The 20,235-nt window shown below is 41.6% G+C and overlaps 1 protein-coding gene across 6 annotated transcripts in view; it reads left to right on the top strand.

Annotated features, from left to right (window-relative positions):
* prickle1a (prickle homolog 1a) overlaps positions 1 to 20,216 on the top strand; it is a 78,629-nt gene extending 58,413 nt beyond the window's left edge. For 5 of the 6 annotated variants that reach the window (XM_079346855.1, XM_079346851.1, XM_079346853.1 and 2 more), the window contains 7 exons: positions 13,184 to 13,387; positions 15,249 to 15,362; positions 16,209 to 16,346; positions 17,082 to 17,285; positions 17,485 to 17,671; positions 17,788 to 18,657; positions 18,762 to 20,216. In XM_079346855.1, coding sequence (XP_079202981.1) covers positions 13,199 to 13,387; positions 15,249 to 15,362; positions 16,209 to 16,346; positions 17,082 to 17,285; positions 17,485 to 17,671; positions 17,788 to 18,657; positions 18,762 to 19,627 — 2,568 coding nt within the window. In that variant the 5' untranslated portion in view covers positions 13,184 to 13,198 and the 3' untranslated portion in view covers positions 19,628 to 20,216. Of the gene's footprint in view, positions 1 to 8,045; positions 8,335 to 13,183; positions 13,388 to 15,248; positions 15,363 to 16,208; positions 16,347 to 17,081; positions 17,286 to 17,484; positions 17,672 to 17,787; positions 18,658 to 18,761 lie in introns of those variants that run through there. The other variant, XM_079346856.1, reaches the window with a different exon arrangement.
* Positions 20,217 to 20,235: the final 19 nt, after the last annotated feature.

The following is a 20,235-nucleotide window of genomic DNA, read 5'->3' as shown; positions in this document are numbered from 1 at the left end:
GATAGATAATTTGAAACAACAATGAAAATATATATTGTAAAAAAACAACAACCTGAAACACAATGGAATTTAATTCAGCACTTTATTCCAACTTTAATCTCTTTGGAACAGATTTGAACTGATGTTGCCCCTGGAGGAGATTCTTTTCCCAATTCATCTAAAGCAATGGAACATTTCCCTTGAGAGGTGTTGCAGATTGACATTATAATCACGAGCTCACTGTTGTTAGTTATAAACATGACGCTCCTTAAAATGGTTTGGATTGGATATTGAGATTATATATTTACCTAGCCAAAGTGTTAAATAAATTATTTGCTTGAAACTCTCTGGATCTTATGTTAAATAATCTACATGTTGCATCCTACAATGCTCCTTTCTGCAAGTTTTAATAGCTATTTAGAATATTTGTTGTCTATAATGAATTCTCATTTATATTCCTTTCCTATCAGGATTGTGCTTGCAGAATTGCTGATTTGTCCATAATAAGTATTGAACATTGCATTTATATTCCATTTAGTTGTATTTGATGCTTAAATCAGCATTAAAGTCCAGAGTCTGCAGTCTGTATTCTCCCACCTCCAATCTTGATCAACTCGTAGATACTGACAGATTTGAAGGCTATTTTAACTTTGCTATCTCTGGAGTTCAGTTTAGATGGAATGTTTTATTATCAGTTGGAAACAGATCACAGTAAAGGTTTATGTTGTAGGCTAACGTTCAGATGGGTCAATATTGACAAAGGCGAACTGAGGACATGTCTTGCAGAGCAGCAGTCCCGAGGCCCGCTGAGCTGACACAGAAACAGTTCGTTTGGCCACAACAACCTGACGGCAGCTCCTGGTGAGAGGCCAGTTCAAAGAGCCGAGCTTTTGTTTGCTATGCTCGCACTGTCTTCCTGTTAGGGGCTGGGCTGCCAAAGAAAACAAGAGCAGTGGCTCACCAGATGTGTACATCTGCTTGTCTTGTCCGCAGGCAGACATGCACATCATAACCAGTCAGGGAGAGTTTTATGATGTTTCAATGGAAGAAAAGTTCACCAAAAGTCTTCTTGGATTTCTATGAGTACTTTTATTTCTATTTCTTTTGTCTTGTGTTCCTTTATGCTGGCCCATAATGCAGAGTTCAAATACTTCGGTGTCATTAGTGACCTCAGTATTAACTTGTCCAAAAAATAACACACTGATGCTGACAAAAACTGACAGAGATAATACACAGTCGGGAGGTTTCTAAGAATAAGCTCCTGATACCCTTGATTTGAGGGGGGGGGGGGGGGGGGGGGGGGGGGGGGTGATATGGCAGCCATTTGTGTCTCTTTTCCATTGCACACTCAGATCCCAGGCACAAATGACACAATGTCTGGCCTATAAACTGAGTGATGGCTGCAGATTGGATCTGAATGGTTGTTAATATAAACACAAATAGCTCAACATGTTAAGTGGAAAACAGCTGCTAAAGGACCTCACATTTTTATCTTCATGCTGTATTTATTGAGTTGAAACAAAACATCTGGTACCCTGGATCCGATTGTGACTGATTTAAATGAAGCATTGTTACTTTTTCATTGATTTCATTAAACAATTCTGTGTTTTTCACTCATAAAGGGCCTTCAACTCAAGTTGTTTGTGCCAGAGGTGTCCCTGGCCAGTTATTGGTTAATTAAAGATCTATAGAATACAATGCTGTACTCACATGTGCCCAATGAATTTTCTCCCCAACATTCAATAAATACAAAAAATCGACTAGACCAGTGCTTAAATCATCAAACTCCTATCAGCCTAAAAACAATCTGAGCCAACAGGCAAACTTTACAGTGGAAGACCTAACATCGTATCAGGTATTACAATACTGACTTACCACCTTTTGGCATGAAGAGCATGGCTCAATTCTTCGATAGAACATGATATATTGTCAGGCGACCAGATATGTGTGTTCTCAGATAAAGGTCCCCCAAACATTATGACCTTTCTGTCATCTTCAGTAATGTGAATGCATTAGAAAAGACATGTTGCTTATTAGTAAATGTAAATTCTCAAAGATAAACAGGACAATATCTACAGTGGGACATCTCGTAATAAGGGCGGATTCATTTTTCTGTACGTTACAGTGTGAATCACATGAGGAGGTGAAAGGGTCAACAGCATTAGAGCAACAGGGAGCCTCATGTGGGAGATCATCGGGCCTCTCTGCTGCTCTTTCTGCTGTTTTTACTACCATCTTAATGACTTAAATTGTGTCCAATTAAGCAGAGCTGGAAAGACGCATCCCCACTCACAGTCATGGAGGTTCCCTCTGTGCTATGGCACTGAAGCATGTGTTCAATTAGAACGCTTTAAAAAGACTGTAACAGCGTGTTTCTCCAGGAATGTTAATCATTAGTGGGATCCTGACTGAGCAGCTCTTAACTGTTTGAGTATTGTTGGATTCCACAGTTTGCCTTTTGAAGCTGTGCGGCTCAGGAAAAATGCTTCCACGTGTGGGAATTGCCAACTTTCTCTTTCCTTTTTTCCTTTCTTTAAATAAACGGCATCCTCTCTTTTTACAGTGACTTGCTCATAGGTCTTGGTCGATTATTGCCTGTTTTGTTACGGCGGTCTTATTCATGTGTCTGTTTGAGCCCGGGGCTGGAAACACACAGGAAATCGTTTTCTTGCCATAAGAAGGATATACGGTTGAACTTTGTGGAAAGTTGAGAAGGAAAATCCAGATGTGTGAGGTGTGAGGTTTAAGTGGTGTGTGAGTTACGCTTTCTGGTGTGTGTGAGGCCATCAGCTAAAAATGTAGGGAAGTCTTTAAGTGTTGAGCACGGTCAATGACAAGGTAGTGTTTGAACAAGAGTAATCACATTTGTTTTGACACAACTTGACATTTTTTGATGTGGAAGCTCTTTTGAAGAAATAAAAAATGGATTTGAAAGCCGCTTTAACTCATCGGTTAAAGTGGCTGTTTTGTAATATTACATCTGCATTGTCCACAGTTTGCCCACGGAGACCACACATGACAGGCTCTGCCCTTTGCTGATCCAGTACTTTTGTCAATGGAAGTGAGGAGTGTAAGAGCAATCCATTCATCCTCGGTCCGCTCTGTGTGCAGACAACCACAGGCTTTTGTTGAGTTATAGTGTCCTCAAATAAAGGGGCTTCCTCCCTTTAACAGCCCCAGGAGCTCTGTCGCTCCACTTCCCATTGTTCCCCAATGAGGTCCGGCTTTTACAACTAGGTGAGAGGGTGTCAAATTGAGGGTAAAATATGAGCCGTCCCAGTCGTACAGCTCTGCGATGTTTGGCGGCTACACAGCGACGTACATTTAATACGGTGAAGAAGCAACAAGGGTGTTGACGTCAGGTTCTGCACTGCAGAGTTTTTATTTGTTACACATTACAGGTAACTCAAAGGAAAACTGGATAATCATGAATAACATCATAGGTGACAGGGTTCCTACAAATTTAATAAAGCAAAAGTAAATGGGTTGATAGGCATTAAGGTCATGGATTGTTTCCCATAATATATCAAGGCTGTTTAAAGTGACATCATCCACTTAATAAGTTAATGTTGTTGGTTTTATGCAATAGCATTACACACTCATTCTAATAATTAAATACAGAGGGAGTATTCTGACCTTTTTTTCTTTCTGTTTGGTAAGTCAGTAAATTGGATTTTTTAGTCAGAGTTGGAGAGTTCAGAGGTAACCACATCTCATTATTCGTTCAGTCCAATAAACCTTGAATCCCTTCCCTTTGTTCGTTGAGTTTTTTTTTTCATTTTCAGTGTTCTTGAGAAACACTGAGAAACACATCATCTTTAGTGAGTTCAAGTGTCACGTGAGCAGATATTTCACTTTAATTCAATTTCTAAATGTCAGAAATTAAGCTCAGATCTAAGCCTTGCCCTCAGCTGCCTTCAATGTGTCAGAGTGAAACAGTAAAAGGGGTTATGTGAGGGTTATAGGGCTAACAAGCCCACGGTCTGACCTGAGTTTGTCAGCGCCAATCTAGCTAAGTCAATATCAATGTGCTGACTGCTCCACCAGTTGACCTTTTCCTCCCTCTTCTGAGGCGTAAAAAGGATTGTTATTACAGTAGAGTGATAGGCTTTTATTGGCCTTTATAACTGAAGCTATTGTTGGGCCTGTGTCCTGCTAATACCCGTTGGCAAGTCATTTAAACCCTGAGAAGTCCTACTCTTTATAAGGTAGCTCACACACCAGTGAGAGGTGCTCTAAACAATGGTCATCAATGACAGTAAGTTAGAGACTGACCTTCCCTTTGCCCCCTTTGGTACCTTTTTTTATGGCACTTTATGGGACTTAAATGTGACCCTTTAAAACCGACTTTTAAACTTTTTTCAGATTGTGATTTCGCAACAGTGGTGTAACAAAAAACAGCTGTTATGATGTCTTTGTATTTTTAATTTTGAGTCTGCAAAGGCATAGTCTTCGTGTCCCAGTCTGTGATTTAACATTGCCTCACAGTGTTACAGGAGCAGGACTTCTGAAGAATCTGCTGGCTCCTCTGTCTTACAGTAACCGTGTCTTGCCCCTTTAACACCTCTGTTACTACCTGTGATTGCTGAACAGAGGTGGGACAACTTGGTGCCACCATTATGACTTCTTAACTTTAATGCTGAAATAAAGACCTCACATGGGGGTAAACTTTGCATCATGACGAGGCAATCTGAATAGGAATGTGGATTGAGGCTGGCGTCCATAGGTTGGGATAACTGTAAGATGCAGTACTCAGCTTTACCTAGAATGTTTTGTTTTATGGGTCCCCTTTTTTCAGAACATGTTTGGACCAGAGAAGAATGCAGCTTTATCGTCGGGCGTTGGTTCTGATGATGATCATCCCTATCCTGTTATTGTCAGGGCATGCTGGTCACAGACTACCACGCCGCTAGCATAGGGTGTGTTTTTATTTTTTTACAGCGGTGAGAAGGTGCAGACCAGGTGTGAGGTGCTGTTCAGGTCGTTGTGGCTATGACAGGGGAAAAGGCCATAAAGCCCTGGGGTCACAGATTTATGGGTCATCTGGTGATCTTCAGGGTCAGAGGTCAGGGATGCGTGACTTGTTTGAATTAATATTATTCAACTATCTGAGGCGAACCTTGAACTGCGCAACAAGCTACTTCTAACTATAGATTTCAGAATGAGACTCGAGATGTTGCTAGACTAAAGATAATCAACAGGTGCCTTAAGTTCATTGTCAAAGTCCACTGATTCCCCTTTACAATTTTAGTGAAACATGTTGTGCCTTTGAGTTTCAAAAGTTTTTTTTCCAATTGATGCCTTCTTTAAACCTAACTCAACTTTAAAAGTGCATTTTGCAGATGATCAAGTATATGTTGCATCATAAAATACTTCTGAAACAAAGTGCCTTGCTTATTGCAGAGATGTGTCACCATTTTTAAAAATATAGCATATGCTTATCCCAACATTGGTTGGTGTTGTCTAAATAAAGGGGCTCTGCTGGCCAGCATCTCCTGTGGCAAATAAATTTACAAATGTCAAGTATGTCATTCAACCCCACAAACAGCTATCAGCTTTAAGAGCAGTTTTTTCCCTTGGGCTTCAAATATGGCACCAAACGTCGCACACCGAGCTAGCATGCAAATGATTATCTACACTCTTCAATTAGGTACAAACGTGTCCTTACGCTAGACTTGCTAAATTAGCGTTCTATCTTCTGTAAGAATTTGTTAACCATCTTAGCTTTACAACTCTTGAATCCCCCATCCTACAAGGCAGGATGCTGTGGTGTCCCTCCCCTCTAAGAATTGCTAATGGAGCAGGGTGCAGAGTCTTTTTTACAGGACAAAAGCTTGACATTTGCAAATGCGTGTCTCTCTCCTGAGTGGACTTGGTTGCTACAATGGCTTTGTCCACAGACCAACACACATCCAGGGTTTCTGCAATATGCAGGCGTCTGTAAGCGCCTGAGAACCAATCATTTTGTTTTCCTTATGATAAATATTTGCTTAAATGCTTTGTTTTACTAATGAAAAGAAGATATGCAAGCCACATTATAATTCAAATGACAGTCACCAATCAACCCCCACGCACTGATATTTCAACACGTATTGGTGTGAATGTGAGGTGTGACAAAGTGCCATCCAGTCTTAGACCATCAGTCATGCACAAAAGAGTCAAACAAGAAATGAGAGGCTATATTTTTTGTATGCTTACACAAGTGTTCTTGAAGGGTTTCTGACCAGTTTACATGTTGTTCTAAGAAGTTTAACATATAGCATAAATTATGCAATATGCTGTTAGTTTGTGTGGGATCATTAAATAGTTGGCAGAAATGTGCATGAATGTAAATCAGTAATGACCTTGTTGAACTCTGTTATATAAGCCTAAACTTTAAAAACCCTGCAGTGTTCAAGCTTCACACGTGTTCTCATTTACACAATTATACCATGATGTCATCCCCACAAAATTAAACAGCTGCCTAAACGTGAATGTTAATAAATAAAGCCATTCTAGCTGTGGTAATAGATTCCTGGCCTTCTAGTAAAATGTAAAACTGCTTTCTTTACAGTTTTAAAGTATGTAAAGCCTTTACAGTTAAATGATTGAGTTGAAAATGATGATCTTTTCCTCCCCTGAAACACAATCACGTCCACCAGAAAACATGTCCTTTGGGGAGAAAGTAACACTTTGACTTTGAAACCAAAGGATGCAAAAGGTGCAACTGTCCAGAGTTTGACCCGAACTGACTACTTTTGTTTTCTGAGGCAACAGGAAGAGAATCATGTTCTAACATTCCTGCAGAGGTGAAGGAGAGGCAGAGGTCAACTTCATCCTCCCCCTTTTTGAAGTAAATTTAGTTTCAGAAGGCTCAGTTTGGTACATTAAATTATATTTCATTAATTTAGGCAACACAAATATTGTTCCAGAAAAGTTTCTAAAGCCCAGTGTTTGTGTGTGTTCTGTCATTGACTGTCCCGTGAGTATTCCTGCAATTAAAAAAAAGTTACCTTTTTGTATGGAGTTGTTTTAGGACTACGGATAAAATTATGCTATTGGGCAAATTCCAGCATAATGACATCGTCATACAGTATATTGCTGATATAATGTGCACTGTCGTAATTTAATATATTCAATAAATAAATAAAGATTAGCTACATTTAGCGAAATGAAAAAGCTTTTTCTTTCTCTGCTACAATCCAAACAGAACAATACTCAGCAGATCATACAACTTTTGAAAATGAAACCAGTCAAATGTTGTTTTAAAAATGACTTTTAGATTATCAAAGTAGTCAGTGACTGTTCAAGTTTGAACAATTTACAGAATGACAACACATAATCCCATAGTATAGTGACAGCATGCATTTAGCATGACTTAACAAAGTTGAGGTTAACAGTGATGGACATTTTCAACCCACTCTCATGCTATGTTAAGCTGATAATAACAGCTTTGTGGTTTAAGTAGTTCCTTTCAATAGGCTGCCTGTGATTTATATGTAATGTGACTTGCTGACATCATGTTTAGTCATAGGAAAGGGTTATGTGAGGCTGAGATAGGATAGTGTCAGTGGTGGGAAGTTGCTTTTTTTTCAAAGCGGCTACTTAGAGCATCTTTTGTTCCCTTTATCCGACAATCAGTGTATAATCACAGAGCTGAATCTAGTGAACAATGCTCTGTAACTGACAATTTGGCATGTGTTAAAAAAGACACAAACCATTAGATAGACTAAAGCCTGACTGTAACTTTCACCATCTTCTTTAAGAGGATGATAGTGTAGGAGGACGAAGAATGTCATGTGAAAGCTGTTGTGGAGATTGGCGCGGCCAGGTCGTTTGAATGAGCTCTGCTATCGCTGTTATGCTGCTTTTAAATGCAGCTCCTTTGAGCTGGAGCTTTACCGATAGTTCTCACATGTTCAAAGTGGGAAGGGGAGGGTCAGCAGAGGAGAGACTCCTGGTTCTCCCATACCCTGCCGTAACTGGCTGCACCGAGGTCCGGGGGCCGGGCCGAGGTTGAGAAGGCTTGATTGTAGGGAAGGAACAGAAAGAGGAGGAGTGGTTGGTGAGGGTGGGATGACCATCTGGTTGAGCTCTTGCATGTACACGCACACGCACACACCCTCTCAAACAGTCTCTCCCACGCACTCAGACAGACATCTCCCGGTCTGTTTTACAGTCTTGGCTTTGATATGGGCTGTTACTGTGCTGACAGATCTGCTAGAGAAGGCTGACAGCTTCTGTGCTGGAATTAGAGCTCTGAGGATCTTTGTGTAGATATGAAGGCCAGAGGCAGGAGAAGAATCTAGGACTACTGGATATAGTTGTGATAAGATCCTTTTCCTGCTCACCTCAGGAGACTTGGCCTACGCTAAGGTAAGATTGGCACAAAATTCGCTGAAGATGTTATCGGGGTTTTTTTCCAGGGGAATTTGCCTTTTTTGCAGTGAGGCTTAAAGAAAATGTATAGTTTTAAACTATCGCTCTGTAACGTAGTAACGACATGAAACAAGTCGCCTAAAATCTGATTCAGATTTTTAAAGACATGTTCATGAAATCTTGTGGATTATGTAGTTTAATGTGAATATGACATACAAGACATACAACTCAACAGGTTCTATGAAACGCCCTGTGATGCAAAATCTGCTCCCAGAAAGACTTTTGAAACAGTATCAAATATAGTTGCTTTCAGCTGCCGTACATTTTGGTTAAAATTCCTTTGATAGTTATGCGTTTGGTGCGTATGTGAGAGCCGCGTGCACGTACTAAGTCATCGTTCAGTCTGGCCAGCATACAGGTGGTCTCCAGAGCGTAGATCTCTGTGGGGATGATTCTCCCATCCATTTGGTCTTAGAAAAACACTTCTCTGGAGGAGGCTTCAACGAGTTGACCAAACTCCAGCCATGTAACACCTCAACACTGCTTAATCCAGGCTCTTCTCTGGGTCTCTTCTCAGACGTTTCCACAGCACACTACTTAAGCCATTTCAAGGTGACACATTTCAATTCTTCTGTAAACAGATTTTACATGTATTAGTTCAAAGGTAGTTGTTCAGTTGTTGAATGGATGATTTAATTACAAGTTTAATCATACATGCTCTTTCACTAAGGTCTAAATAAGAAGCTTCTGGTTGAAAAGTCAACTGATGTGATCTGTCTTCCAGTTTGACACTTTCAGTTCCTTGGATTGCCTATCTTTGTTTTACATTAAGTAAGCAAACGACAGGCTGTCATTTGCACAGATTCGTGATAAGCAGGGCGGTGGGGGGAGCTGTGTATTTTTCTTAAGACACATCTTGTCTGACATAAAAACAGATTTGTCTCAGCAGGAATTCAGAGGCACTATGAACAGAAAATCTTGTTTTTCCTCTACAAGTAGAGCCTGTCCTGCATTTCTGAGCTCTCGTGAGCCAAGTCAAACATGTTGGCCTGGTCCAAACTGACAGAGAGCCCTGTGTTGAGTTGTTTGCATGTCCATCATCCACTTCCTAAAGGGAATACTCAGTAATTCAGACCAGAAGCTTTATATTTTCCTCTGCACTCTCTTTAAGACTTTTTCATCCACTGCCCCAGTGTCTGGGTTTTAGGGACTATTGCTTAACTGTTGTTGGATACTAATAAAAAATGTCACTGGTGCCTTTATTTATTGGTCTCTTACAGAATGAGATCCCTCTGAGAGGTTATATTCCAAAAAGAAAGAAATAACTTTACATCCACATGACACAGAGTCTGGGCCAATTCAAACTGGCATTTACTGTGTTCTTTGATGGATCAAGATAGCAACCACTTGTTCATTTTGATCCTGTTCGAAGGAAAGCCTATCTGTAACCATACTTTAAGAGTCATTGTCAACTCTTCTTGAGCACAGTGCTTTCTTTCATTCTATCGGGCTTGTGGGATGTTTGTAAATCTTCAATCACTAAAAACCCATTCAAAGCAGTCATGTGTTCCAGCTTCCCTCTCCCACCTACCTTCACTTGAATTTCCTCTCTTTTGTGGAACGAGGGACATTAACATTCTCTTACATGTCAGTCACCCCATTTTAGCCTAAGTTTGATAGCACCCCCAACACCCTCTGGCCCTCTGTGGGCAGATCAGTCAGATATGCAGGCCTGCAGCTCCCAAAGCCATGTTAACAAGCACCTTTACAAAGAGTGTGGGGCTGTTAAACATTCGAGACCACAGGGGTCTGGCTAGTGTGGGAGGAGGGAAGGGCAGGGGGAGCAGAACAGTGAGAATGGGAGTTAAAACTAATCTCATAAACCATAGGCTCCTTGTTGGGTGAAAAACTTTATAAGCCAGAACAAGTGATGAGTCAGTGACTTGGCAAGTCAGTAAAAGTATGATTGTTTAAGTTGGCTCAGTGCATCTGCCTTTCGAAAAAATTAAGGAAGCGTGGTTGGCAAAATCAAAGGAGGTGATCTACAGAACTTAAAAGGAAAAATTAGCATGCAAGAAGATCTTTGCTAAGCAATGAGCAGGAGAAATCCTTTATTCCTCTTCCCAAGCTGGCTTAAGTTCAAGCCTGACATTCCTGTGAGTCACTTTGTGGTACATCATAACCAAGGCTTGGCCAACATGTGAAAGTAAACATCTTTCTAACAAATGTTGTGCATGAGTGAATGCGCGTCTGATAAAAAAATGAAGCCGTGAAAGTCAGAGTCTCTTCAATCTTGACTCAACCTGTCTATAGTTAGCCATCTCCCAAATGAAACCCAAGCTGCTCTCAAACAAGGCCACATTTTTGCAGGTTATTTTGGTCTCATTTGCAAGTCAATAAATGTGAATGGAACAAGATGCTCTCTTATTTGTCACCATTCTTTTTTCTGCAGACAGGTTATCGGAGTTTGAGGGCTTGAACTGTCTTGTATGAGGAGATAATGCAGCACATCTTCAGGAGACAAAAAGACTAAAGTATCTATTCTCTTGATGTAACACGCCTTCAGTGGATTCCTTTACAAAGGCACCATTGTTCAGGATATCAGTGGCATTGTAATAGTATGTGTCACAAGCAAATCTGCCTGACTTGACACTTTGTGGTACAATGAAGGCATGGATGCTACTATCCATCATACTTAGCTCTGATGGGCAAGCTAGAGGTGGGTATGTTATTTGGCATCGACAAGGCCACAGGGACCGACATGTCCTTGTGGAAGATAAGTATTTTGAATGGTTAGTAGCTGACTGGCCCGGTATGCTGTTCACGCCATACTAAATCATCTGTAGAAGGGTTTATTGTGCCACTCTATAAGAAAGAGCTGATACATGAGCATGAGTTGAGTGACAGTTGAAATTGTTATATGTGTGCCAGTGTGGACCAGCTTAGCCTTTAGAAGCATGTGTCAGCGTTGACCGGACATAAATATATGCATTCCCTCCTCATATATGCATCGGTGTTGCACACTCCCACCCAGCCAGGCATATGTATCATTCCAGGAGAGCGCTCAGATTTTAAGACTGCTCTAATGTCCCGCCCGTGTTCAAAGGCTGCACTCGATTGTGTCGGGTTTTCTCAGCTGTCTCTCTGCGGCCCTTAGTGCCCTCTCTGGCCATAGGGGGTTGAGGTTTGAGGGAGGTGGTGTAAGGGCCAGGCTGCTGGACGCTTGCTGGGCTCCCATTTGATCTCAGCTAGAGCCCTTGGCCTGTGAGAAATGGCCACAACTGGACATACATTCATCATCTCTGTATCTATTTGGTCCTTTACAGCAGATTAGGTTATTAAAGCAGGTTTATGGAAGTGATTTATTTTAATAACTAACAAATCTGCATTATTAGCCTATAAAAGTAGTTTATCAATTGATATTCTTTTCCAAGTAGAACGCTCCCATTTTCTCTACCAGAAGAAATCACTGACTCACTGGTTTTTCAAACTGCACGTCACAAATTACCATTTAAAGTGAGATTAAGCAATTGGTGAAAGAAAATTACGTATTCTTCCTCTTAAAAATGGTGTCTTATTTGTAACAACAGCACTCACTCTTGCTTGAGTCAATAAGATTGTGGTTTTTTTGCTAAAACTTTGAGTTGGGCATGACCAGTAGAATTGTGGAGATTTTAGGAAAGATCCATACCACCATATAACTCATTTTATCCCAATGTTGAATAATTTGTCTGATCTGTCAACTCAATGGTTCCTTTGCTTCTATTTAGCTTATTTTTTTCCATTTAGGGTCCACACTAATTATGTATTAATTTGTTTGGACAAGAGTCATGTCTGCTAAAGTAAAGATATGTATAAAAAAAAAAAAAAAAAAAAAAAAAAGCATTGACCTAGGTCACCACACACAAATGGGCCAACACTGTGCTAGTCTTGCTCTATCTTATTCCCTCGGTTCAATTGCCAGTATTCAACTGAATATCAATTCAGTCAAACACCCCCCCCCATCTATCTTCCCCTGTCCAACAGCTCCACCTGTCTTGTTGTTCTGTCCATCTCAAAGATGAAAGGATGATCAGACACTCGTGTAGCAGGTTGGAAAACAAACGGTCCAAAGAAAAAGGGGAGATGAAGGGAAAGACCAGGCTTGAGGACATTCCCCAGATGGTGGCTGTGTCTTAAGGCCAGATCTGTGTTTATACAGACCTCAGGCTCAACTGATCAAGCCAGCATTAGATCTCCTGAGGTGGCCCCTTTTGGCACATTGGATGACGTAGCGCCTCAGCAAGCTAAATGATGACTCAAGCAGACCTTAGCTTCACAGCACAAGAGTAACAGTAAAGATGAACATTTTGAGAGGGAATGAGACGTCCATTGCCCGATACATACAAGCAACTCTGAATTGGCTTTCCATTTAAGAATAGCTATATGTTTGTTATTAAGCTTTGGGAATTTCCAAATGGTTTCCAAATACCCAAAAGCCACATTAGGAAGGCACATTTTAAACAGCCACCACAATAGCAGTGAAAGGGTATAGTTCTCTTTATGAGTGTGTTTATCACAATGTGCTCATCACTAGAAGAGCACCTAGAACAGCTTATTCAGATACCATAATTGGCCTTTGAGGCAGCTATGGGTCTCGTGAAAAACTGGTACTATGATTCAGCTGGTGGTTACCCTCTGTAAAATTGCACTGACATGAGGAAACTAAATGAGATGGTGTTATCTGGGGTTTTACTGAAGTAATGGCTTGTTGAGTAACTTTTTTATTTTCTCATCTTCCTCCATCTTCCCTCATCTTCTTACACCCCTCCCCCCTCCAAATCGGTTCTATTTCTTGTCTGTTTAGTAAAAAGACACACCGATGAGCCTGGCTAGTGCGGCAGTGTCGGCGGCTGGCTTCCAGGGCGGGGCACGCCAACGCGACTTGATGATGGAGCAGAAAGTCAGTAAGCTGACCTCTGGTTTTCAACGCAGCTCCACCTCTGATGATGACTCAGGGTGTGCGCTGGAGGAGTACGCCTGGGTACCACCTGGCTTAAGGCCTGAACAGGTGAGCAAAATATCAAAACAAACTATTCTTTTGAAGGTGAAGGAAGGTGTTTTGAGCTAAGCTTTATTAAGCCTGCGTCAGCTCTCTTGTACTACAAAGAAACCTTGAAGCATAAATTGTACTCTATATTTTTGGGACCGGGGATTTCATTAGTTCAACAATCCTTGTTTCCCAAATAACTACAGCGAATAATATTATATCTTGATGACTAGGGAATTAAAAGCAGCCCTGAGCCCATTTTTCTGGCCCAGTTAAGAGCTATTTAGGACATTGGTGAATCCAAATACCAACTTCAATCTTCTGATGATGGCTCTTAAGGGTCAGACAACCTATTTCTTAAAACTTTAGCTTGTTTGTTTTATTTGAGGCAGACTTGTCTAGGCTTTGCATTGCAGCCAATTACAGGCAGAATGTGTTTACTTTTATATAGAAACTGTGGTATGGCAAAGTCTGCTTGTCATTATCAGGGATCTGTTAAGAAGAGGACTTGGTGGGTTAAGCCCACCACTGGTGGCAGAATCAGTAATCAAGCGGCCATCTTTTAACAAGCCTTCTCTTCCACAAACAGAGGCAAGGCAGTTAGTTGTGTCCGCAGGGCAGCCAGTTTGATGTGGCGCTTTTCCCAATTTGCAGTATTTTTTCTTCTCATTTTTTCTTCCTTTTCTTGCTGTGATTCTCTCTTCATCTCCATGTCTCCTTATCCTGCAACCCTTGTTAAACGACACACATGGAAGCAATGAGGAGGAGATGGGTTCACAGCAATAGAGAACCTTAAATCCCAAACATGCAGGGCCTTTTGTTTTGGAAATGCATGGGTCAACTGTAATGTCTTTACTGCAGCCATTGCCTTGAATGAGCCAAGTATTATGGGTCATCATTACAGTGAGGACACACATAGGGCTTGGTTGATAGCAGACTGTTACCCAGCCCTTTGGGAGGTGGATTAGGGGTAATAGCAGCATCAAAATGTGCATAATTTATGATCGGGGGCAAACGATAGGTTTGATTGTCAGTTTAAGTTGCTGTAAACCCCCCCAACCCCAACGACTGAAGCTGCAGGAAGCCAGCGGAACACACAAAAAGAGCCCATCCCACCTTTTTATCTAGCAGGCTGTAATAGCCCCTCCCTCATAAAGTTTAGTTTTCAGTGGCCAGCCCCAAGGGTCAAAGTGCCATGCAACAAGCTGCTTTGTCCTATCCCTATAGAGACAAGCATATGACTGGAAAAATACAACCTTTAAACTGATTTGACCTGTTGACCTGTTTGACTTTTTAAGAACTGATTTATGAAGACTGTAACTCCCCCCTCCCATGCCATCATCAAAACATTAATGCCATGTGTTGTTATTTAAAAATAGCTGATTTGGGGGTTTAGGACACAAAATGTGCATAATAAAAAGTTGGTCTTTCATATATTTTACACAGAGCAGTCCCAGAATGTGTCTTATCATAAATTAATGTGTTAGTGTTTGGTTCATTGGAAAAACAAAATGTGTTTGAAAAAATGGGCTGCTCATCCAAGACCATAACTATGATCTACTGCAAAATATTAGATGGATGAAAGTTTTTGGTTAAACAACTCTACTTCTTGTAAAGCCAGTTACAGATATATGTTCATGAATGATAGAAAACAATCTTGAAAATGTCTAACTTGGAAAGGGTTTCAGTTGTCTTTAATGGTTGTTCATTGAACATTTCAGTTCAGCTAAAGAAGTGTTTAAAGCCTATCAAGTTATATTCCTAGATTGTTTTCATCAGGTTCACAAAAACCTTGTACACATTATTAAAGTTCTTTCCAACTTCTTTGCACCAGACACAATGATCCTATGCTTAAACTTGCTTTTTTGTTCTATGACCTCAGGTACAGTTATATTTCTCCTGTTTGCCAGAGGATAAGATCCCCTATGTGAACAGTCCAGGAGAGAAGTTTAGAATCAAGCAGCTCCTCTACCAACTTCCACCACATGATAATGAGGTGAGAATATTTTTTATGTACTGTATGTTTTAAATGAAAGTATTAAAAAAACTCATCTCAGCAGGCCATTTCATTTCAGCCACTTCCAAGTATGTTTGAATAGTTGTGTCTGCTGTTGCCAGCCTAACCCACCGCATTAACAACTGCTGCATCTCCGTGCCACCTCACTTCTGGGAATCCTTGGCAGTCACGTTGATAGCACACTGGGGGATTTTTGTTCCACAATCGTGTCGACATGTAGAGTGGGCACAATGTGACTTTTGACTTGATGATTTTATGATGTTTGCAAGGAGCCCCCACCAGCAGGATTCCTTTCATAGCAGTGGTTTTTACGAGGACTGCTCAGCGGGAGAGAGGGACTCTGGTTGAAAGAGGCTTTATATGATGCCATCACCGCAGTGGCACCACAGTTCGACTTGGCTATCTCTCTTCCTTTGTTGCCCGCCCTCTTGATTTCACTCTAAACACAAGCCTTGTTTGTGTAAACGTCTGCTTTGCCTCTTGTTGGAGCTTAAGGAAATTATGTTCTCAATCAGGGGCTTTGGGTGGAGTCAAGGGTGTAGGAAGGACAAGCTGGGGTAAAAAATACCTTTGTGCATACCAGAGCATGTTGAATGCTGTCCTCGATCATACCCATCTACATTTATAATCATGTAACACACTATCTAGCTGAATCTTTCAGAAGATGAAAAGGTCCCCTTCAACCACTTCAACAAAATTATAATCCCAGCAGACTTTCGCATTGAGGCCTTTAAGAGAAGGAATCTCACTTCTTTATTTAGAAATGTGATTGTGAAGTTGTCCTTAACCATAACTTTTCGTTGTTCTTACTTTTTTTCCCCCCAGGTGCGTTACTGCCAGTCCCTCAGTGAGGAGGAGAAGAAGGAACTCCTCATGTTCAGTGTCCAGAGGAAGAAGGAAGCTCTAGGAAGGGGCACAGTAAAACTGCTGCCTCGCAATCTTCCGAACAGCATCTGTGAGCATGTACGTAACCAGTGCATGATTTACTGATAATATGGAGAGGAGAGGGGCTCTGAGTCAATTTGTTTCCAAGTATAGGAACTAATATGTCGAAAAAGGGTTGGCTGCCTGTCCTCTGTACATTTCTTACATGGGTTCTTGGTTTTTGCTGGATGTGGTTTTAGCTAAAACACAGAAGGAATGCAGTCAAAGAACCTATAGGGTCTGTCATGCCATATAACAGATTCTTTTTTAAAAAAAGCAGAATTTTCAGCCTTGCAGACATTTTTCCTTGGAGAGATGTTTGGAGTGGCTCATTACAGTGTTCTAAGTATTTACAATGATATATGTGCCAATGAACACAATAAAATCATAGTAACTTTTGTGCATTCATTAGTATATAAAACTTATTATAAAGGCATGTCCTCAAACCATGGACTGAACTATAGGTTTGGTTATAAAACAGTCAGGCACTCTGGGACTGCAGTCCGGACATTGTGATTGGAAGGCTCAATAGCATAAGCCACATTTTTAGGCCCTTAACAAAAGAACAATTGCACTCGGAAGTGTGTGTTCTGATGGATAGAGGCTAAAATTTGTGTTAATTGAGGAGCAACTATGGCCATGGCCTAAGCTTTCATGATGCAATTGTGTAGAGTAAATGCAACAACCACATATTTGTAATTACAGCTATAGGGCATCTTAAGAGGCAGCATAGGATGCTTCAATCATCATTTTAATCACTTCTGTCAATTGCAGTGTGGTGAAAACATCAACGGTGGAGAAATGGCCGTGTTTGCCTCGAGGGCAGGCTCTGGGCTGTGCTGGCACCCAGCATGCTTTGCCTGCTCAATGTGCAGCGAGCTGCTGGTGGATTTGATCTACTTTTACCATGATGGAAAGATCCACTGTGGAAGGCATCACGCTGAGCTACTTAAACCACGCTGCTCATCCTGTGATGAGGTAAGACCACGAGACTAAAATACAGAAAGAAACAAAAGCAGCAGTGAAGGAATAGGTTTAACTTGAATAGCCTTTCAAAATCCCGACGGGATATCATTTACATTTAATTTCGATCTTTACTGTCACAAATGAATCCTTCACAAACAAACATAATTGCAGAACTGACAGGTTTGTGTAATCTATTTCTCTCCCTCGACAGATTATTTTTGCTGATGAGTGCACAGAGGCAGAGGGGCGCCACTGGCACATGAAGCACTTCTCCTGTTTTGAATGCGAGACAATTCTTGGAGGCCAACGCTATATCATGAAGGATGGCAGACCATATTGTTGTGGCTGCTTCGAGTCTCTCTATGCTGAGTACTGTGAGGCCTGCGGAGAACATATTGGTAAGATATGCATTTTCTGGAGTTAAAAAAGAAAAGAAAATAATAAATAAATCTATCGGGATTGTTTAGCTTTAAATGTAGTAGAGCTAATGATCTTGACTTTCCCTTTTTCCCAGGAGTTGATCATGCTCAGATGACCTATGATGGGCTCCACTGGCACGCAACTGAGAGCTGCTTTAGTTGTGTCCAGTGCAAGAACTCCCTACTTGGCTGCCCCTTCCTGCCACACCAGGGCCACATTTATTGCTCCAAGGCCTGCAGCATTGGGGAAGATGTGCATGCCTCTGACTCCTCCGACTCTGCCTTTCAGTCAGCACGATCACGTGAATCTCGCCGCAGTGTACGCATGGGTAAAAGCAGTCGTTCAGCCGACCAATGCAGACAGTCACTCCTCTTCTCTCCCTCTGTCAATTACAAGTTCCCTGGCTTCAGTGGAAACGCTGATGATACCCTGACCAACAAGCTTGACCACTTGAACTTATCTGATGAACATTTCTGGAGGGGACGTACGGAAGAGAATGAGGCGCCTGAGGATCAGGGGGAGGAGTGGGCTGAGCATGAAGACTACATGACTCAACTCCTCTTAAAATTTGGGGAACACGGAGTCTTCCAGCAAGGTAATGAATCCAGACCCACTGATTTCTGGATTACTGAAAAGGATGCCAAGCTTAAGCAGGAGTCTTCCAAACCTGGTATTGGTGGTGGAGGAGGAAGAGGGAGCCTGGCAAGTAAGAAGTACCAGTCTGAAATGTACTGGGCCCAGTCACAGGATGGGCTTGGGGACTCAGCTTACGGTAGTCATCCAGGTCCAGCGAGCAGCCGAAAGATCCAGGAGTTGGAGCTGGATCATGGGGCTGGAGGAGGCTTTCAGGGAGAGGATCAACAATGGTACAATGACTCTTTGGAGTGCATCACAGATGAGTTCAAGAAAACAGATCCAAGTGTCAGAGACTCTATGGACTCACTGGCACTATCAAATATTACTGGTGAGTCGACATGACATGTTGCATCAGAATTTAGATGTTTTATATGTTATGGTGCTCAATCCATTAAAAAAAAAATGCATCTGATTTTTCTCTTTTCTCTCCAGGGGCTTCTGTAGATGGCGATAGTAAAGATAGACAATTGGTATTTTCCCTGCAAGGATTCCATGAACTGGAGACAGAAGACTGTGAGAAAACCAGCAATATGGGGACTCTCAACTCCTCGATGTTACACAGAAGTGCCAATTCCCTGAAGAGCCTTGTGTCGGAGCAAGAGGAAGAGTTTGAGGAAAATGTCCCGGAGGATGTGGAGGCTCCTCTGCCAGTGGACAGACCCAAACCTCACGTACCTGCTATTAGGAGGACACGTTCACAGTCTCGGCCCCAGCAGGTCAAATTCTCTGATGATGTGGTGGACAATGGGCATTATTGTGATCTCCCTGTGCGCCAGCCTCCAATGAGTGAAAGAACACGTCGACGAGTTTATCACTTTGAGGAACAGGGCCAGGAACTTCAATCTGGGCGCCACCACCACCACAACAGGAGGCATCGCAGTCGCAAGTCTCGCTCTGACAATGCTCTTAACTTACTGCCCAAGGAGAGGGCCAAAATGTGCTACAAAGTTGACCATAGAGGGAACACCCAAAGGCCCAAGGGGCACCAAGCAATTCATGGTGCCCCGAATCCAGCTGCTATGTCAGACTACGGGCTACAGGGTCCAGCCATGGAGAGGTTCTTGGGGCTGTACGGGGAGGATGACGATTGGTGTTCTACCTGCTCTTCTTCCTCTTCTGATTCTGAGGAAGAGGGCTTTTTCCTGGGTCAGCCCATCCCCCAGCCAAGGCCCCATAGACACTACTATACTGATGACTTGCCAAGCCCTGTGGCAGGCATGTCCTCACCTCCTTATGGTCTACGGACTAAGACCAAAAAGAAAAAAGGGCACAAGGGGAAAAACTGCATAATTTCATAAAAGTTCCTCACCTCTTTATCTCCAGTTTTGTATTGCTCTGCTCCACTGTTGCTTCTCAAGTCTGCTTTTAAAACACAGTAGCAGTTTGCTTTCTATTGGATACTTCACAGCACTCAACATACCAAATGTTGATGCAAGACACAGGTTGCTTTGAATCTCTATAGGTTTACTTCTTGCATTTCTATTTGCCAGTTAGGTGACAATATATTAACGCATATTTAAAAACAGCTGTCTATACTGTGTTTATTTAACAGTGAACATATTAATGTATATATTGTAGAATTAAAAAAAAACAACTAAATGGTTATTTTTATACCCCTCGAGTTCACAGTATGCTTTGTGCAACAGTGGCATGAACATTTAATCTTTTGGCAGTTGGTGGTATGGAGCCATATTTCCAAGACAGTGTCAGAAATTCATTGACAGACCAACTCTGGCCCAAGTTTTTCAAAAGTGTTTTAAATGCCTGGTTGAGTGGTGTATTTATGGGTCACTGTATTGTTAGCATCATTGTAATTTGTATAAATGTACAAACTGGAATATAAGGCTAAAACAGATGATAATTGTAATAAAAAAAATCTATATATCATGCTTTTGTTATTTATTGT

Source organism: Symphodus melops, assembly GCF_947650265.1.
Source record: "Symphodus melops genome assembly, chromosome: 6".
NCBI lineage: Eukaryota > Metazoa > Chordata > Actinopteri > Labriformes > Labridae > Symphodus > Symphodus melops.
The sequence above is the reverse complement of the archived record's forward strand: the minus strand, read 5'-3'. Positions and strand labels throughout refer to the sequence as shown.